The sequence below is a fragment of the Corvus hawaiiensis genome, chromosome 4 (assembly GCF_020740725.1).
Source record: "Corvus hawaiiensis isolate bCorHaw1 chromosome 4, bCorHaw1.pri.cur, whole genome shotgun sequence".
Lineage (NCBI taxonomy): Eukaryota > Metazoa > Chordata > Aves > Passeriformes > Corvidae > Corvus > Corvus hawaiiensis.
The window spans coordinates 69,216,531-69,232,502 of NC_063216.1; the positions used below are offsets into that span (position 1 = coordinate 69,216,531).

A 15,972-nucleotide genomic window follows, 5' to 3' on the forward strand; every position below is an offset into this window, starting at 1 on the left:
CGACCCGCGTCCTTTCCGGCCCCATTCACGTTCCGCTCCCGCTGTGCCCTCATTTCCAACCCCATTCCCGTTCCAGTCCCGCTGCGCTACCGCCATCCCGCCCCCCGCTCCAAAACGCCTCGCCGCCGCCATGCGCACGCGCACAGGCGCCCGCCGCGCATCCCGCCGTGCACGCGCTGCCCGCGCCCCTCCTTTCTCCCCTCCCGGCGTGGGCGGTACGCGCGCGGTCGCGCGCCTCTGGCGGGGCGGGGGCGGTGCCGCGCGCGCAGCAGCCTCAGGGCCGGCGGTGGGAGTGGTGGCCCCGGTGCGAGGCCTCGGTCCGCCCGTCCGCAGCCCCGTGGTCCCTGCTCCGCGCTCCCCCGGCCGAGCCTCCCCTCTCTCCTCCCGTTCGCTGCCTCCCCTCTTGGCCGTGAGGCGAACCCGGCGCGCGCTGCCCGCGACGCCGCTGCGCCCCAGGTGAGGGAGCGGGCGAAGGAGAGAGCGAGCGGGGAGCGCACTCGCTTCCCCTCCCTCCTCAGCGCCTCCCCGCCGCTCCCGGCGCCGAACCCCGCCGCTCCCTGATTCTCTTCCCCTGGCGGAGCCAAACAGCCCCTTCCCAAGATGGGCTGCACGCTGAGCGCCGAGGACAAGGCGGCGGTGGAGAGGAGCAAGATGATCGACAGGAACCTGCGGGAGGACGGCGAGAAGGCGGCCAGGGAGGTCAAGCTGCTCCTCTTAGGTAAGGGATGCCGTGAGGGGAGGCTCTTCTTGAGGAAGCCGCTTCCCGAAGCTCCCTCGCCTGCCAAGGGGTATAGTTTTATAGGTACTCGCCGAGCTGGGCGGGAGGCGGTGCTGCCCTCGGACCCCGGGGTACGTGCTCGGGGCCCTTCGGAAGTTTTGGGGTGGCGGGAGGCACAGCGGCTCCTTGGCGCAGATGGGCGCCTCGGCTGCTTGAGGGATTCGAGGCAGCGCCCCGGGGAAGCGGCACGGCGTGGTCTGTCCGGGCCCTGACTTCTACAGGAAAGGGATAACGCCTGAAACTTTTGACCTGGATTCTCTGTTCCTCTGTTGAAAGGAAGGAAATGTTACGTTGGGGGGATATTTATTCTTAATGTTTCTTGTAGACCCGAACATGTCCTAAACTGTTGCTATGAGAGCGAAGTACAGAAAGTGTCAAAAGAACAAAAGGCAAAGCACCATTGAACTTTTTGCATTGATTTTTGGTGTTGGTGTTTTTTCTTTTTCTTTCTTTTTTTTTTTTTTTTTTAAATTTTGTAGAACTTGCTTGTGTTACTGAGATCTTACAACGGGAAATACCACCTTGATGGAGCTACTACATGTGTAACATAGTTACACATAACGTGCCATCATGTGTTCTCGAGTTCTGCTTGCAAGTACTTGAAGTTTGCCTTTTTGTGTATTTTAAGATATCCTTGTGTGTAAAGATAAGTAAGATAGGATTATTTTTAAAATGACTAGAAAAAAGGAAGTGAGGATTTTAATTAGAATCCATTTGTTCAGGACTAAAACTACCGTAGGCTGGGGACAGTTGAATGCTGCAAGATTTGCATAGAATTAATGTTGTAGGGAGTTTCACAGTACATTCTGTGTATCTGAACCAGGCTGGATCCCTCTAATAGTGAGTTAAAATAGCTGTTGAGTTGCAGCTTCCCTCTCAGAGGTGAAGTTTCGGGCAAACTTTTTAAATGATGCGCTATTTCTCACTCCTCTCGACATTGATTTTGCTCTCCTACAGTGCTCTGTTTGCTACAAATGTAGTAGACCTCTTAAATAACTTTCTGTTGCTAAATTCTAAGATGGCTCCAGAAAGGGACAAAAGACTGAGCAACTTTCATTGTAGATGAAGAAATGAAACCTAGTAAGGGAAAAACAAAGGTCCTAAAATGTGTTTATAGATTTAAAATGTTACTTGTGAGATAAACCAGAAACAAAAGCTTTAATTGTTTGTTTTCCGGGAAGTGTTAGGTTTTAGGCTGGTACTGTGCCTAGTCCTGTACACCTTTTGAGTCCTCAGATTGTTGTATGGAAGGTTTTCATGTATGTGATAACAGCAATTATGCAGAAAATGTTATTGCCTTTTTTAAAAGTGGCAAAGTAATGCTTTATGTGTCGTCTGGCAAGGCATTTGAAGTTAATTTTCAGTGTTTTGCTCTTCTGTGTGGAACTTGTGGTGCCTGTAGTTTGGTACTTGTTTATATATTTTTCATAATTCTTGGATACAGATGAAGTCTGTTTAAAGATGCTTTAAACTTAAGAATGGGTTTCCTCACTATTTTAGTGCTCTTATGTACCAAGTCCTATATTATGAGCTTAAATTCCATAAATTCTGTTTCTAATGCTGGAAGGCCTTTCTGCTGGGCTCTCGTGAGATCTAAGACTATGGAATAAATGGCCAAATACATGTGGGTTCTCACAGTGTTCTGAGCAGCAGCTCGGTTGGGTTAGCGTTCCCCTCTCCCCTACTAAAAAGAGGTGTGAAGGCTGGCAGCCTAGCTTCTCCTGGGACCAGTGTTTGCATGATTGTTTAAACAAAGATTACTAAATGTTTAGTGAATTCTGGATGAGGTTTTGTGCATACACCCATGGATGCGTATATGTATTTCACATGTTTTGGAATGAAAGTTTTTCTGTTCCTTGCAAGTCTGTCAGATGTCTTGAATGTGATATGAATGCTTTATCTGATGACAAAACTATTTAAAGTTACTTCCACTAGAGTTACTTTCTTCTCACCACTCACTTTCCCAATTGCTTGTTCAGCCCACATGTCACAGTTTGTCATCTACTTGGTTGTACTCCTACATCTATTTATGGGTTTGTTCTGCTAAAAAGATACTGAAATAAAAGGAAAAGTACAAATTGTGGTCTGCTGCCAGTAAAATGCAGTGTGTGAGCAGCATCTGAAGCACCTTATTTATGTAGAAAAAGGTCTTGTAGCTGTATACCAATTTATTATTATTATTGACCCAATAAATTGGGTTTATTGCAGCATATATAAAAATTGTATTTTTGCATGGTGATTAGAGAATCCTACTGAAGCTTGAGCTAGAATGCTCAATTTAGGGAAGATGTGTTCATAAAATCGGTCTATTTCTAGACTGGAAATTTAATTTATTCCATTATATGCTTTTCTAAATTTTTTTCCCCTAAAACAGGAAATTGCAGGGATTTAATTGAGAGAGATGTGGCACTGCTGTACCTGAACCATCACTGTGAACAATATCACTGATCCATGTTAGATTTATATTTTGTTGTCCTGTCTCTAGGAGTAAGCAGATACATTTAATCTGTGCAAAATGCTATTGACCTGGATTGTCTAAGTTCTTTTATCATATGTGTAAATTGGTTCATCACTTCATAAAATTTTGAATGCAGGTCATTAGGAATAAAAGTACTGGATTCTAAACATTATCCATGTATAGTTATTTTAACCTTGTAATTCTATGCACTTTGGTGTGCTGTCTTAACAACAGGAGAGCCTTTCCTGGAAAATTTCTGAGAAGAAGCATTCTTAGAAGTAAGCTGAATTTGAGCTTATAGTTGGTAAGCCAGATGGAAAATGCTTGTTTATACATGTGATTAGATTATTTTTATCTTTTAAAATCATTACATAAACAAGCTTATTTACTTTAATACTATTTTCAGCCAATATGTAACAAAGAAATACTTAAATTTCATGAGAATTCAGCAAAAAATATAAGTGCAGTATAGTATATTGGCCAACACTAAAAGTTCAACATACAAAAGTATATATTTTTTGCTAAGCACTTTATTTGTGACAAGTTGACAGTTCTTAAACTTCTGTGTCCTAATTGAAGTAGTATTTTCTTTTCTTGTATTTTCTGTTGGGTTTTTTTAATAGGTAAACTCATATACTTAATGTAAGATTTTTAAAAACCAGTTTATATTTTGTGTGGCTTCCAGGTAGAGAAAGTAGTAGACCCAAGTTGTTTTTTTCTTCCATGGTTCCTCATCTTTTAATATTCAACAAATAAAAATTCTAGTGATGATTGCAGAATGTGTGTAATCCTACTCATGTTGGGAGGTGATGCTTCTTAGTGACCGATCTGTGGGCTGCATTAATGGACATGTGATCCCGGTCAGGTGTGCATCTGCAAGTACATTTCTGTTGAAATAGCTAGAGCACATAAGACTGAATTTATGCCAACTGCAGGAGAACAGCCAGTACCTCATTTAGCGGAATGCTTTTTGGTATGAGGTTAACTCATCAGGTTTTATGAATACATTCAAACTGGCACCATGCGTTTATAGGATTAGCACTTTGTCTTGTGAATTATCACATTCTTCACCTAATATAGCAAATTTGGTGTTAAGGTTCTTTGTATCTTGAATGAAAAAAGCAATAGATAAGTCTTAAACATTCTCTAGGAGTGGATCCTGCCATCTAGGAGGTCACAGGCCATTTATTTGACAGCTGTAATTCTGTGTCTCCTTCCTGGATAATCGCGCTTCTAGATTTAAGTTCAATGGATACCTTCATCCTCATGACCAGCAGAGCCGCTTTTCTGTTCTTGAATAGATCCTTGTGATTCATAGTGGACCATGTTCATGTCATGCTCGTAAAAGATAAGTGGCATTTAACTTAAGGCAGTACTGCATTTAATCTTTTCCATTGCAGCTTCCTGTTCCTTAAGACGGTAACTAGAACAATTCTATTTAGTTGTTTTTCTAACTCTTCACATCTCAGGCATCTTCTGTCTGTTTTTCTTTTGTTGCAGACCTGCATCTTTCTGTGTGCTCAGTCAAACTGACTCCTGCTGCATGCTCATCTTTTCAGCAGCATGATCCTCACAGTGCTTGGCAGTACCTGGCTTCCTCCAGACCCCATTGCACATTGGACTGAAAAAATACATCAATGCTGTTTGTACCATTACTTCTCTTGCCTTTCCTCCAGAGTATTCTCTTTCTTCACACTTGCAGACAAGAAAGACTTTAGAAGTCTCAACTTAAGGGAGGTCTCAGAAAAGCCTTGTTCTCACAAACAAGTATTGCACATTTCAGAGATGTTGACCTCATCTTCATAAATTATGCCAGCCTAATCTAAAACGTTTCTAACAAAATATTTCCTGTCTTGCCTTCAGACAACTATCTACAGATGTTTATGACGTTCACCTCTTATTTAAAAGCTGATTTGTGATACCTAAAAGAGAAGTGTTTAATGTTTGGGTTTGTGCTTGTTGGTCTTGTCTTTTTTAGTGTGAACACCACCGCCTCCCATTCCTGCCTGTCTGCTTAGATTTAGCAGCAGTGCTGAACTGGGAGCTCTCTTGCATTTTAATATGGCACAGTTGGACTCTGCCAATCAGGATGTTATTTGTATGGAGTTACTAGATTCTGATAGTGTAATAATCCCCCTTGATTTTGTGAAAGGAGTCTCAGGGATGTGCAGAAAGCACAGTCATTTAGTTATGGTTGTGTTTGTACAATTGCAGTTTGGGTTCTTTTATGCTTGTCGCCTTCTATTTGAATGTTGGTGTAAAAGTTTACAACATCATAATATCGGTCTTTAATGTGTGTGTAAACTTCAATATAAATTGTCTTCAGTGATTTCAGGTCTTGAGTTGCATTATTATAATTCTTCTTTATAAAATCACTGTTTATGATTATATCATGATTTTAGTTCTTTAACATTCTAAAGACAAAATTTACTTCAGTACATACTGTTTTAGAAAGGGTTAAAGAGAAACTGTACATTATGTGCTATGTTGTGATACCAGTAGCTTTTTTAAAATATTAAAAAGTCTAGTTACGGATACATAAAAAGTAGTTGTGAGGTACCAGATATTAAGGGATTTTGTAATATTTTAAGAGTTAAAAAACATTTTAAACTTGAGAAATGGTTTTTCTTCAACTTTTCTTTCAAAAACAATATAAAGTTGCTTCTTTTTTTTTTCCCCCCCTCGTTCTGAATTGGAGGCTTCTAGTAAGGTACTTTTTGGTAAGCTGTCCACTCCCAGCAGCAGTGGTGCCTCAAGACCACTCATAAATTCTGTAATAATCTATGATGTAATTAGCATCTTCCTACTTTTTTCTGGCAGCACAGTTTATTGTATCATCATTGTTGTATACACGACAGTTGATTCTGTCCTGTAGATGATATTACCAGAATGACTGTGCATTTCAGCTAACCTCCTTCGGTGAAATTATTTTTAACTCGCATCAGAACTAGAGTTTACAGTACAGCTCCCTGCGTAGTTGTGTTGGCACTACTTGAACTTGGGGCTTTGTGCTATAGTTAGTCTGTAGTGATTTATATACTCATATTGCCAAAGTGGGTTGTTCTTTTTCTGACACATTTTACCCTTTAGTTGTTTTGGTCTTCAGGGAAGGAATAATTGAGTAGCCAGCACATCCTAAAGTCTGGCTAAATAATTTGAAACCAAGCCATGAGTCTGGCTCAGAGGGCATAAAATTCTGAAGTCAGTTTTGCTGTCTAGCTGATGGACGTATGCAGCGTTTCCTGTAACATGCTATCTAGTAGCAGATGTGGTACAGCAAAACTGGATATAGAAAAGAGGTATTTAAGATGTTCTGTTAAGTGTGAGGGTGTTTTTTTTTTTGCCCTGGAAACACTGAAATAAAGATCTTAACTGACTTGATAATTAGCTATTAAAAGTTTGGGGTTTTTTTCCCCAAGACATTTATAGGAGAACATGTATTAATAAAAACTTCCTATTCTGAATCTTAGTCATTGTCCAGCTTTTACCTAGGTTTGCTGTTCTGTTTATTCCACTTGTTTGCTCAGTGCCCTACTGTTACCTCAGGCTTTGTGTAAATTACACAATTATTCTGTAAATGGAACTTGGTTGGCTTTACCTGAGTGATTTTGTATCCGCAAACTATTGAAGTTGGTAAGGTATATAGAGTAGTTGGAAAAATCAGAACTTTGGATTTCTGAGAGTGAAAAGTTTTGAGTGCACTGTTGAGAAAAATCCAGTTTTTGCAGTGGCTTAGCTTAGTGACATTTCTGAGTGGAAGGATAATTAAGATTTTGAAATTAGACTGGTAAGACAAACATAAACTGGTTTTGTTGAGACACTTTTGTGTACTAGGAAGGTATGCTTCTGCAGTAAGAGGTTTGAACTCCTCTTTTCTTAATGCTAAACATTTTGTTCTCCTGGACCATTAAGTAGGAACAGACAAGACAAAATATGATTTCTTAGTGAGGACGGGAAGTAAAGGAGTGATTCTGTAGACTACCCATGTTTGTGACTGTTCATAGTCCTTCTACAGTATAGGTGTATGAAGTATTAGAGCTGGGGACTTGGAAGATGTTTCCCACCATCACGGCTTTGGCCTTAGTGTTTGCAAAGCTGTGGAGCCAACTTCAGGGTCTCTGGAGTTATCTAAAGCTTAAAGCTTATAGGCGTTAAGTATCACCTCAAGTCACAGATACCCATATACACCAATCCTTGATTTGAAAGTGTGTTACCTGTTGAGGTTAGATTTTGACCTTTGTTTCATTTTGGTTTAATTGCTGGCTACCCCTTCCCTTGAAACATACTTCTGTGTTATTTTTTAAAAGTTACTCTTGGTATATAATTCTTTTAGGATCTCAGCTGATGGGGCTAATTGACATAAAGCAGTTAAGAACCAATTCTTTAAACAGAAGATTTTTTAAACATGTGATAAGCAAATAAATTCTTGTTAACCTTGTGATAAGCAAGTAGATTGGTCTTCTGGCTTTGGTAGTTGAAGGGTCATTGAAGCTTTAAGAAAGACCACTTCTGGTATATTTTGGTAACAACTTGATAATCAAGTTGCTGTGTTGACTTACAGATGTATGCTTACATGGGTGCTCTGTATTTATATTTACCGATACATGTAAACTTCAATATAGTCTGTACCTATAAAATTGATACTGGAATTAGAAAATACTTTTTGTAAAGCAACTTATTGAAAGGAATCAACAGCATTCAAATATACTATGCTTCAACTTCTGAAATAGACTGTATCTCATTACTTTTTCATATATTCTTCTTAGACATGTAGGGTTGCCTTTGTAGTGAGTAATATACTTAGTAAAGGTACCTGATTAAATCTTTAGTGAAATATAACAGTATCTAGGCAACCAGAATGGACGGGAAGTCTTTACAATCATTGCTCTAAGCTGATTGCTTTTATAGAAGTAATCAATGTACTGTAATGAAAATTCCTGTTGAAATGGTGAAGCAGGTTTATAATTAATATTGTCTAGAATTTAATATGACCTGTTTCTTGAAATGAGACTACTATTGGAATCAAATGGCTATCTGTAATCCCATCTTCCTTTCTCAAAAGTTGGTAAAATAATTTTTTGCATACAACTTCGGAGTTTTTTTTATGTGGATGAAGCTGTTGTAGTTGTTTGGATCATAATACAAGTTTTTATCAACCACAGTTTTAAGGACATTTTGAATCTGTGGGCTTTTTTAATAGTTCCTAGTAAAACTCAAGGGGTTCTTGCCTACTTTCTAAATCTGTATTGGAATGCTGGAACTAAGTAGTGGATGTTGTCTTATAAGCAGCAGAGCTAGTCTAGAAGCTCTGTCTCGCTAAAAAGGAGAGTGCTCTTGCAGCATCTGGCTGAATGGCTTTCCCTTCTCCCTGTCACTTTTAAGTGATTAATTCAGTTTTTTGCTGGTTAAGTAGTCAAACTGGCTGTCCTGACTGGTCTTAAGTTTTCTGCTGGAGTGGTCAATTCACCTGGTATTTCATAATGGTCTGATGAATCTGACTAAAACCATGATGAGGAGCAGAGATATGTGCTGTATGCAGATGGAGTGCTGGAAATGCAGAGTTAGCAGGTGGAGGGGAAAATGGGTGCAGAATAGGATGCTTTCAATTTCTGTATTTCTGTGTCACAGTTCACTGTAGAATTGGATTAGGAATAATGTGAAATTGTGTTCACCTGCAAGGTCCATTTGGTAGACATGTTAAACTATTTAAACCCCACTTTTTTAAGGATTCTTTGCTGCAATAGGAGATAGAGCCAGTCTACCTTAAGGAATGAGCTGATTGCAAGTTAGAGGTAAGAGTTTCTTTTCATTTCAAATCCAGGGAGTCTCAGGTTTGTGCTTCCTCATGCTCTTCTATTTCATAGATTGTAGGCTTGACTAGGAAGAATCCTCTTCTACCTAGCTCTTGGTGAAGAATGCAAGATGGTAGTGGGCAAGAAGTAAAACTGCCAGCCCAGTGTCCAAACAGTAGAGAAGAGAATGGAGGCAACAGTAAAGTTGTAGTAACATTAAAATAGAATACAGTGTGAATGCAGTATTGGAATGCAGTTTTAAAACTTGCTATAACTGGAGATATGGGTCTTGCAATAAAAAAAATTTGGAATAAACCAGACAATTGTTTTGAGCATTTTTAGAGTTTATTTAATGAAGTGTTACTTTGAATTCTCGTTGCTTTCAAGTCTATCAGTAATGTTTTATACAGTGGTGGACTGAAAATAAGTTGCTAAGTCTCATTGAAGTGCTGTCTGTATCCTTGATGCGTTTAATGTTTCTTGAAGCATTTTGAAAGTGGATTTCCCCGCTGTATGCAGATCCTTAATAAATCCGGTAAACTCTTGGCAAAACCATTATGTACTTTGTAAAGCATATAAATGCTTAAGCATAAAGCTCTTAAATCATTGACAGGGATTCCTTCTAATATGCTTTAGGGCTGCAGTGTTAGCTAGCAAATGCTGTCATCTAATTCCTAGATGAGGGTCTATTTACACCATTTTCTCTATCTGTTGTTCTGGAACATAGAAGTGTTCAGAAGTGATCAGTCTTTGATTACATACTTGTTTGAGGCCTAACAGGCTGCTGTTTATGTAGGTGTCTGTCCTGTTCCTTGCTTCTGGGATTACTGGGTGCAACTGTGTCTTGGAGGGGGTTGAAATTTTTACACACTTTAAAGATGTCTCAGTTTAATATGAGACCAGTTAAATACAAATTCTGTTTAAACAATAAAAACCCAAAATAGCCAGATATTTTTTTTAAGTGCTATTCACCCTACTTGAGGGTAGTTTTGTGTGCAAAATGCGTGTACATGTAACAGAAAATATGGTTGACTATGCTCATGAATTTTCTTTCTTGCTTCAAATACAAATAGGAGTTCTGAAAACGTTTGTAATTGAAAAAGATTGTTCACTGATATCTAGGATCTTTTTACGTTTTAATCTCTGTCACTTTAAGTCCATCCAGATTCTGGTGGAGTTGGAGACGTTGAAGTGAATTTGGGTCAACTAACAATATGCTTATTCTCCTTATTTTTGTAGATCTTAGTCCTTGAGCTACAGGATGAAAAACACTTTGAAGTTAGGTGTGGATGAATACTGAAAATTTACATGAACTGAAGTTTATTGCTTTGTTTCTACAATAATGGGACAGCTTTTAGTGTAATTGCATTTTCCCTGGTGTAAACTTCAACAGTACCCATTTATCACATTTGCAACTAATGCCTTGGTGTTATGTGACAAGTAGAGCTTTGAATAAAATCAGTTGAGATTTACATGAGAGATCTTCTTCCTGTTTTGATAGAAATGCACACACAGTTTTCTGGTTGTCCCAACTCTTTGCACAGTTATATAGTTATATGAGGTAGCTGGGACAGTAGGTTCTGTCAAAATTGTAGGTAATACAACAGTAGTGTTGTTCTGAATTGGAATTGTAGCCTGCAATGAAAATACGTTGTTATTCCAAGTTCTTTTGTTCTTTTGTTGTATCTCTCTGCCAGAACAACCTGCATAAAGTATGCCTTTGTTGTAGTGGGAAATTTTTTATAAAGCATTTTTCATTGTGATTAATGATAGCCTGCTTAGTTAGCTTGCTCTGTTATCTCTGAACCTGCCATCTTTACTCACTATATTTATAGCATGGTGCACAGTAAAAGGCCATGAAGGCCAATCACACTGTGGAGAGCAATGTCAAGGCATTCTGGATTTCTAGAGGTTTATTAGATATGTATTTGAAAGTCTGGATGAGGCATGCTGTACTCTGTTGGCAGAAATTGATGGTAACTCTCTTGATAAACATTTTAAGAGTAAAGGAATTAGTTCTTTCTGTTGGAGCAGTCAGCATTCGTCTCCTGGATTGGGCTCATATACAATAACCGCAGAAACATGTTCAAGAAGGTCTTTAATCATGTTCTTTCATATTGTGATTTTAAATTATGTAGTAATTGTTTCTGAGCATACTACTTTGGTTGGAAGAAGAAAGCCACTTTAATTTTTTTAAGTAGCAAATTTAAATCTTATTTCAGTTTTGCAGAGGAGTTCAGTTATTTGCTATATTGAAGTTCCATTCGAAATACTAACAAGCTTTTGGACTTCGAATTTTGAAGAGCTTCCCAAGTATTTTAGATGATTGTAGTGTGGATGCTGGCCTATGATACATTTAAGTAATCAACTGCTAATCTTATCAAGTTGATATTGACCCCTTAGATAAACCTGAAGCCACAAATGTTTAGCTGCTGGTATTGTGGCATGTACTTGTTGGGCACCAAGCATGATTACCAAGTGGTTTTCATCTCCAAATGTGCTTTAACACCTGTATTTAATTTCTGGCATAAGTTCCTGGCATAAGAGGTTTATTTCCAAACCTTTAGGTCTCAGCTTGTCATGGTCTTGCTGGGTTTGGCACTTCACACAAAGGACGCTATGTTAATTGAAGGAAAAACTGCAATGGCACTGTCCCTGTCCAAGACAATGGTACTGGTGTGTAGGAGAGCTCCTGTACATTCTTTACATAGGTCTTTTTTAAGTAGCTTCACTTTCAAGGTACTGCATTTCCTTTTGAATGTTTCACAAAGTTTCTGAAATATGACACTTGGCATTGTACTGGTGCTCTTCTTTAGAGTGAGACAATGAGTCCCCAATACAGTTATGGTGTAAGTGATACACATAATGGTCAAAGGGTTCCTACTATGTAGCTAGTAACTTGAAACAGCTGAGGAATATAGAAATGTTATTGAAAAGCTAGATAGAATTTGTATTCAAAAGCTGCATGCATTTAATTTTGTGTGGTACATAAAATCGCACATAATTTCTGCTAAGGTGTCTGCTTTTCACATGATTGAATTCTAGCAAAAAGAACATTTCATAAAACTTTTGTCATAAAAAGATATGAAGCACTGGTTGAAAATTAAAAGTAGCTCAAAACTCAATTCATACTTCTAAAGATAAAGATGTGAATAGAAGGTACCTTAAGGTTTGCAAAATGGAATCTGTGCCCTCCTTGTTTCACTGTAAGATTGATTTTTAGAATTCATTGGGTTCCAGAAGTTATACTGAATGTAAACCCATACTTTCTCCTTGTTTCAATACTAAACTAATTAACAGTCTTTATTACTTGCTTCTGCGTTTGCTCTAGTAGCAGCCTAGGTATTTAAGAAACTCAGAGCAGTCTATTAGACATCTAGACCTTAATAAACATACAGGAAGCTACCACGAGTTAATACTTGAGGTAACATTTTATAGTAACAGTTTTCTTAAATGATGTTTTACGTATAATATATTGACTATTTTATCGTATAGTGTTGGTTTCAAACCTCTACTAAGAGCGGTACTGGAGACCTAGGAAAGAAATAATTAGTTGTAATTAATTCTTGTTTTGTTAAGGGATTTACAAAAGTGGCGGTGGCATATGGGTGTAAATGATGCTGCTTCTGTAGGACTAAGCATGCAGCTACTGAAACCTTGAGAATTATCTCAGATCTTTTATCTGAGTCAGTGCCATAATTTTAGAATCTGTCACTTCTCTGCTTTCAACCAGGGATGTAATCTGGGATTCATACTCTGTTACTACATGGCTAAGTTACTGAAATATTTTCTGCCAGATACTAATCATACAGATTCTTAATTCGTTGAAAGTTTCCTGGCACATTCAAATTCCAGTAGCTGTGGACATTCCAAGACTAATGCCACATTAGAATTAAGGGGTTCTATCCACCTTTGGTTGACCGTATGAAAACAGGAACGGGAAAAAGGTTGTAAACCTACCAGGGTCAGCAACTGCCCCAGAATTAGAAGAATACAGGATGGTGGTAGATAAACTTCAAAGAGGGGGAGTGGACAAAATAGGAAAATTCAGACAGATAGAGTGTGGCTTTCAGAGAATGTTTCATTTGGTGTTCAACCTGTCCAGAGTGTGTTGTAGCAAAGTTTCCACTGTGGGTTTCTTGTACTAGCATTGTTGTATTTTGGATATAGTAACACTGATTAGCAGCTTGCATTCTAATTTAAATCTCATGTCTGGTAATGTGTCATGAAGTGATAAATTTAAGAGATTATACTTCCAAGCTACAAAGCCATGTGTTTTTGTAGGAGATTACTGACCCCATAGCAGAAAGAGTAGAAATCACTGGGTATTTAGCTTGTACTGTGACTAGTGGCAGCTGTGGCACCATACAGCTTGTGCCTTCTGCTGTGAAATACAAGTGTCTGATAGAATTGATAAGAAGGCTGGGGGGAGAGAACTTTACAGTTCCTGAATCCAAAAATTTACAAATCAATATGTTTTATTTTAAATTTCACATGTGTCTCTATGCTTAAATTAATATGGTGTAAGTGTCCTGTTCCACATGCTGAAAAGCTGGCAAACACCCATTGAAAGTTTTAAATTAATTGCTCTTGTCCATACTTGAACTCTCTTCTGGCAACATAAAAGGCTGTTCTACTTTTTTGTGGATTCTGTTCCTTTGTCTGACTTACTTGGTGTTATTTCAAAGGCAGCCCAATTTTTTCTCTTTAGTTTTTATATAACGCTTAAGTTACTTTAATTTAGTCTGTATTTTTTTTTCTGTGTTAATATTACAAGGAGTATATTTATTCTATTAGAAATAGTTGTATTTGACAGTTGGTTTCCTCCAAAGAGGGATACTGTGAACTTGAAGTTTTCCTTGCTTTTTACTTTGGTATTTGATTTGTTTCTTTAGTAACCAACTAGCAAATGTGTCGTAACTTAGAAATCTTACTATGAAGGTTTCAGCCCTTCCAAGCAGCGGTTTCAGTACTTGGGTGCATAAAACATTTGTTCCAGAAATTTGTAGTTCTGGAATGCTTGCTATGTAGGCAGTGTGTGGGATAATAAATCGTGAGACACTCTAAGTAGTTTAAAATAACATTTTTGCTTACCTGTTAATTTTAATCGAATTATTAAATGCTTCAATTAATTTGTAACACAGATTTGCTCCATTTGGAAAAAATATTCAATCTAAGATGGTATTTGCTACAATTTCATAGTAATGAGTCATAGGGTGATAAAATCATTTAGGTTGGAAAAGAACCTTAAGATTGGGTCCAACCCAATCTTTTTAATTTTTTAAAATTTTTTCTCCTGTAATTGACCAAATCACAGCTTGGAGAATCAAATATTGGTTTAGCTGTTTCTTAAATTTATTTGAGCTCTGCTGACCTTACTTGGTTCCTTCAGGAGGAAGATTCAGTGAGACTGATCTGTTAAATGGTTTTTTGGTTGGGTTTTTTGAGCATGAAGATGCTTTGATTTTTTTTCTATTTCCGAAGTTGAAAGCTGGCTTTAAGAGAAAAATCATAATGCAGCTTAGTTCTTATTTAGCCGAGCGTCAGATTCACCATGCTGTGGATGGTACGGTAGGGTTAGTCACAGGCCTGGGTTTGTGTGCTGGCTCTGAATTCCTGGAGTGTTGTCAGAATTCATGCTGGATCCAGGTAAATGACTGCTTTGGATAGCACAGTATTTGCTGTGACATACTGACGTGTGAAGGTAGAGCCTAAGTATTACACTTTGAGGCAGAAGACCCTTCAGATTATAGTAGAATCTATGGGGAAAATGTGAAATTTTGCTATTTAGGTTGGATGTGCTTTGCTCCCATAAATACATAGCAAGCAATAAATAGCATCCTTTACTAGATGATTGAGGAATATACAATCAAGTCTGTCTAAATTTAGGTAGTGTTTGGTTGTGACAGTATAGCTAGCTCTGATATTTTATATGCAGCTGTCACATGTAATATTTAATACTGCTTGCTCCTGTCTAAAACCTTCTAAACCAGAGTTAGTTCTCATATTGCTATATGGGCAACTTATTTATGCTGAGATAAAGGAGGGAATTTTATAAAGTGTATCTGTCAGAAAACCTGGCAGAGTTCTGCATTCAGGATTGCAAAAATAATGAACTTCCTTTCAGTATGGGACAATGAGTAAGGTGAAGTTTTCCCATCTACTTTGCAAAGATTATTAGGAATGCTACAGTCATTTCAGTGTGGAGTTAAAGGAAAAACCCAAACCAAACACAACCATTTCTGTTTTCCATTAAATAACATAGGGGAATGCACCTTCCAGGAACTCACTGTTGATGTTAGGTACTCTGTAATAAATGACTTAATTATTCTTTATATGTATTATGGGTGCTTGTGGTTATGTTACTGAGAATGCTTTTATGATAATTGTAGGTATTTGGTACATGTGAATTCTAACACCATAGAGAAACATGAATATCTGACTCAAAAAATGAAGTAGAAAGTATATGACATAATTAAATTTTTGTACTGTAACTAGCCCTGACACTGACATTCTTGGTTAGTCAAATTTGATAAATTTTTAACAGAACATTTTATGAGGTTATGTAAATTAAATGCTGAGTATATTTCTTAATATCTCCAGAATTGCTGTTGAATGCAGGGGATATACCATCTTTAAATTATTTGAATAAAAATACTAATCCAAAGCAAATTATAGTAATTGCATTAGTAAAGCTAATCTTTTAACTCTTGTCACCTATTTGTGATTAAGTGCATAATTAGCTATTTTGAGATTCTTAACTTGATTTATAAATGCTTCAGATGTCTAAATAACAAATTACTTTAGTGCTGGTGTCTCTGATTTCTGTTTATATTAGTGTACTTCCATGGCAGCTCAGAGTCTCAGAACTATTGCTGCTCTATAAAGAAACTTGCAGATTTATAAAAGGCTGAGTCTTTTGCTTGGACATGAGCTAAAGATGG

General features: G+C 38.0%; 1 protein-coding gene across 3 annotated transcripts in view; it reads left to right on the forward strand.

Annotated features, from left to right (window-relative positions):
- Positions 1 to 258: 258 nt before the first annotated feature.
- GNAI1 (G protein subunit alpha i1) overlaps positions 259 to 15,972 on the forward strand; it is a 32,098-nt gene continuing 16,384 nt past the window's right edge. For all 3 annotated transcript variants that reach the window (XM_048300728.1, XM_048300729.1, XM_048300730.1), the window contains exon 1: positions 259 to 718. In XM_048300728.1, coding sequence (XP_048156685.1) covers positions 601 to 718 — 118 coding nt within the window. In that variant the 5' untranslated portion in view covers positions 259 to 600. The remainder of the gene's footprint in view (positions 719 to 15,972) is intronic.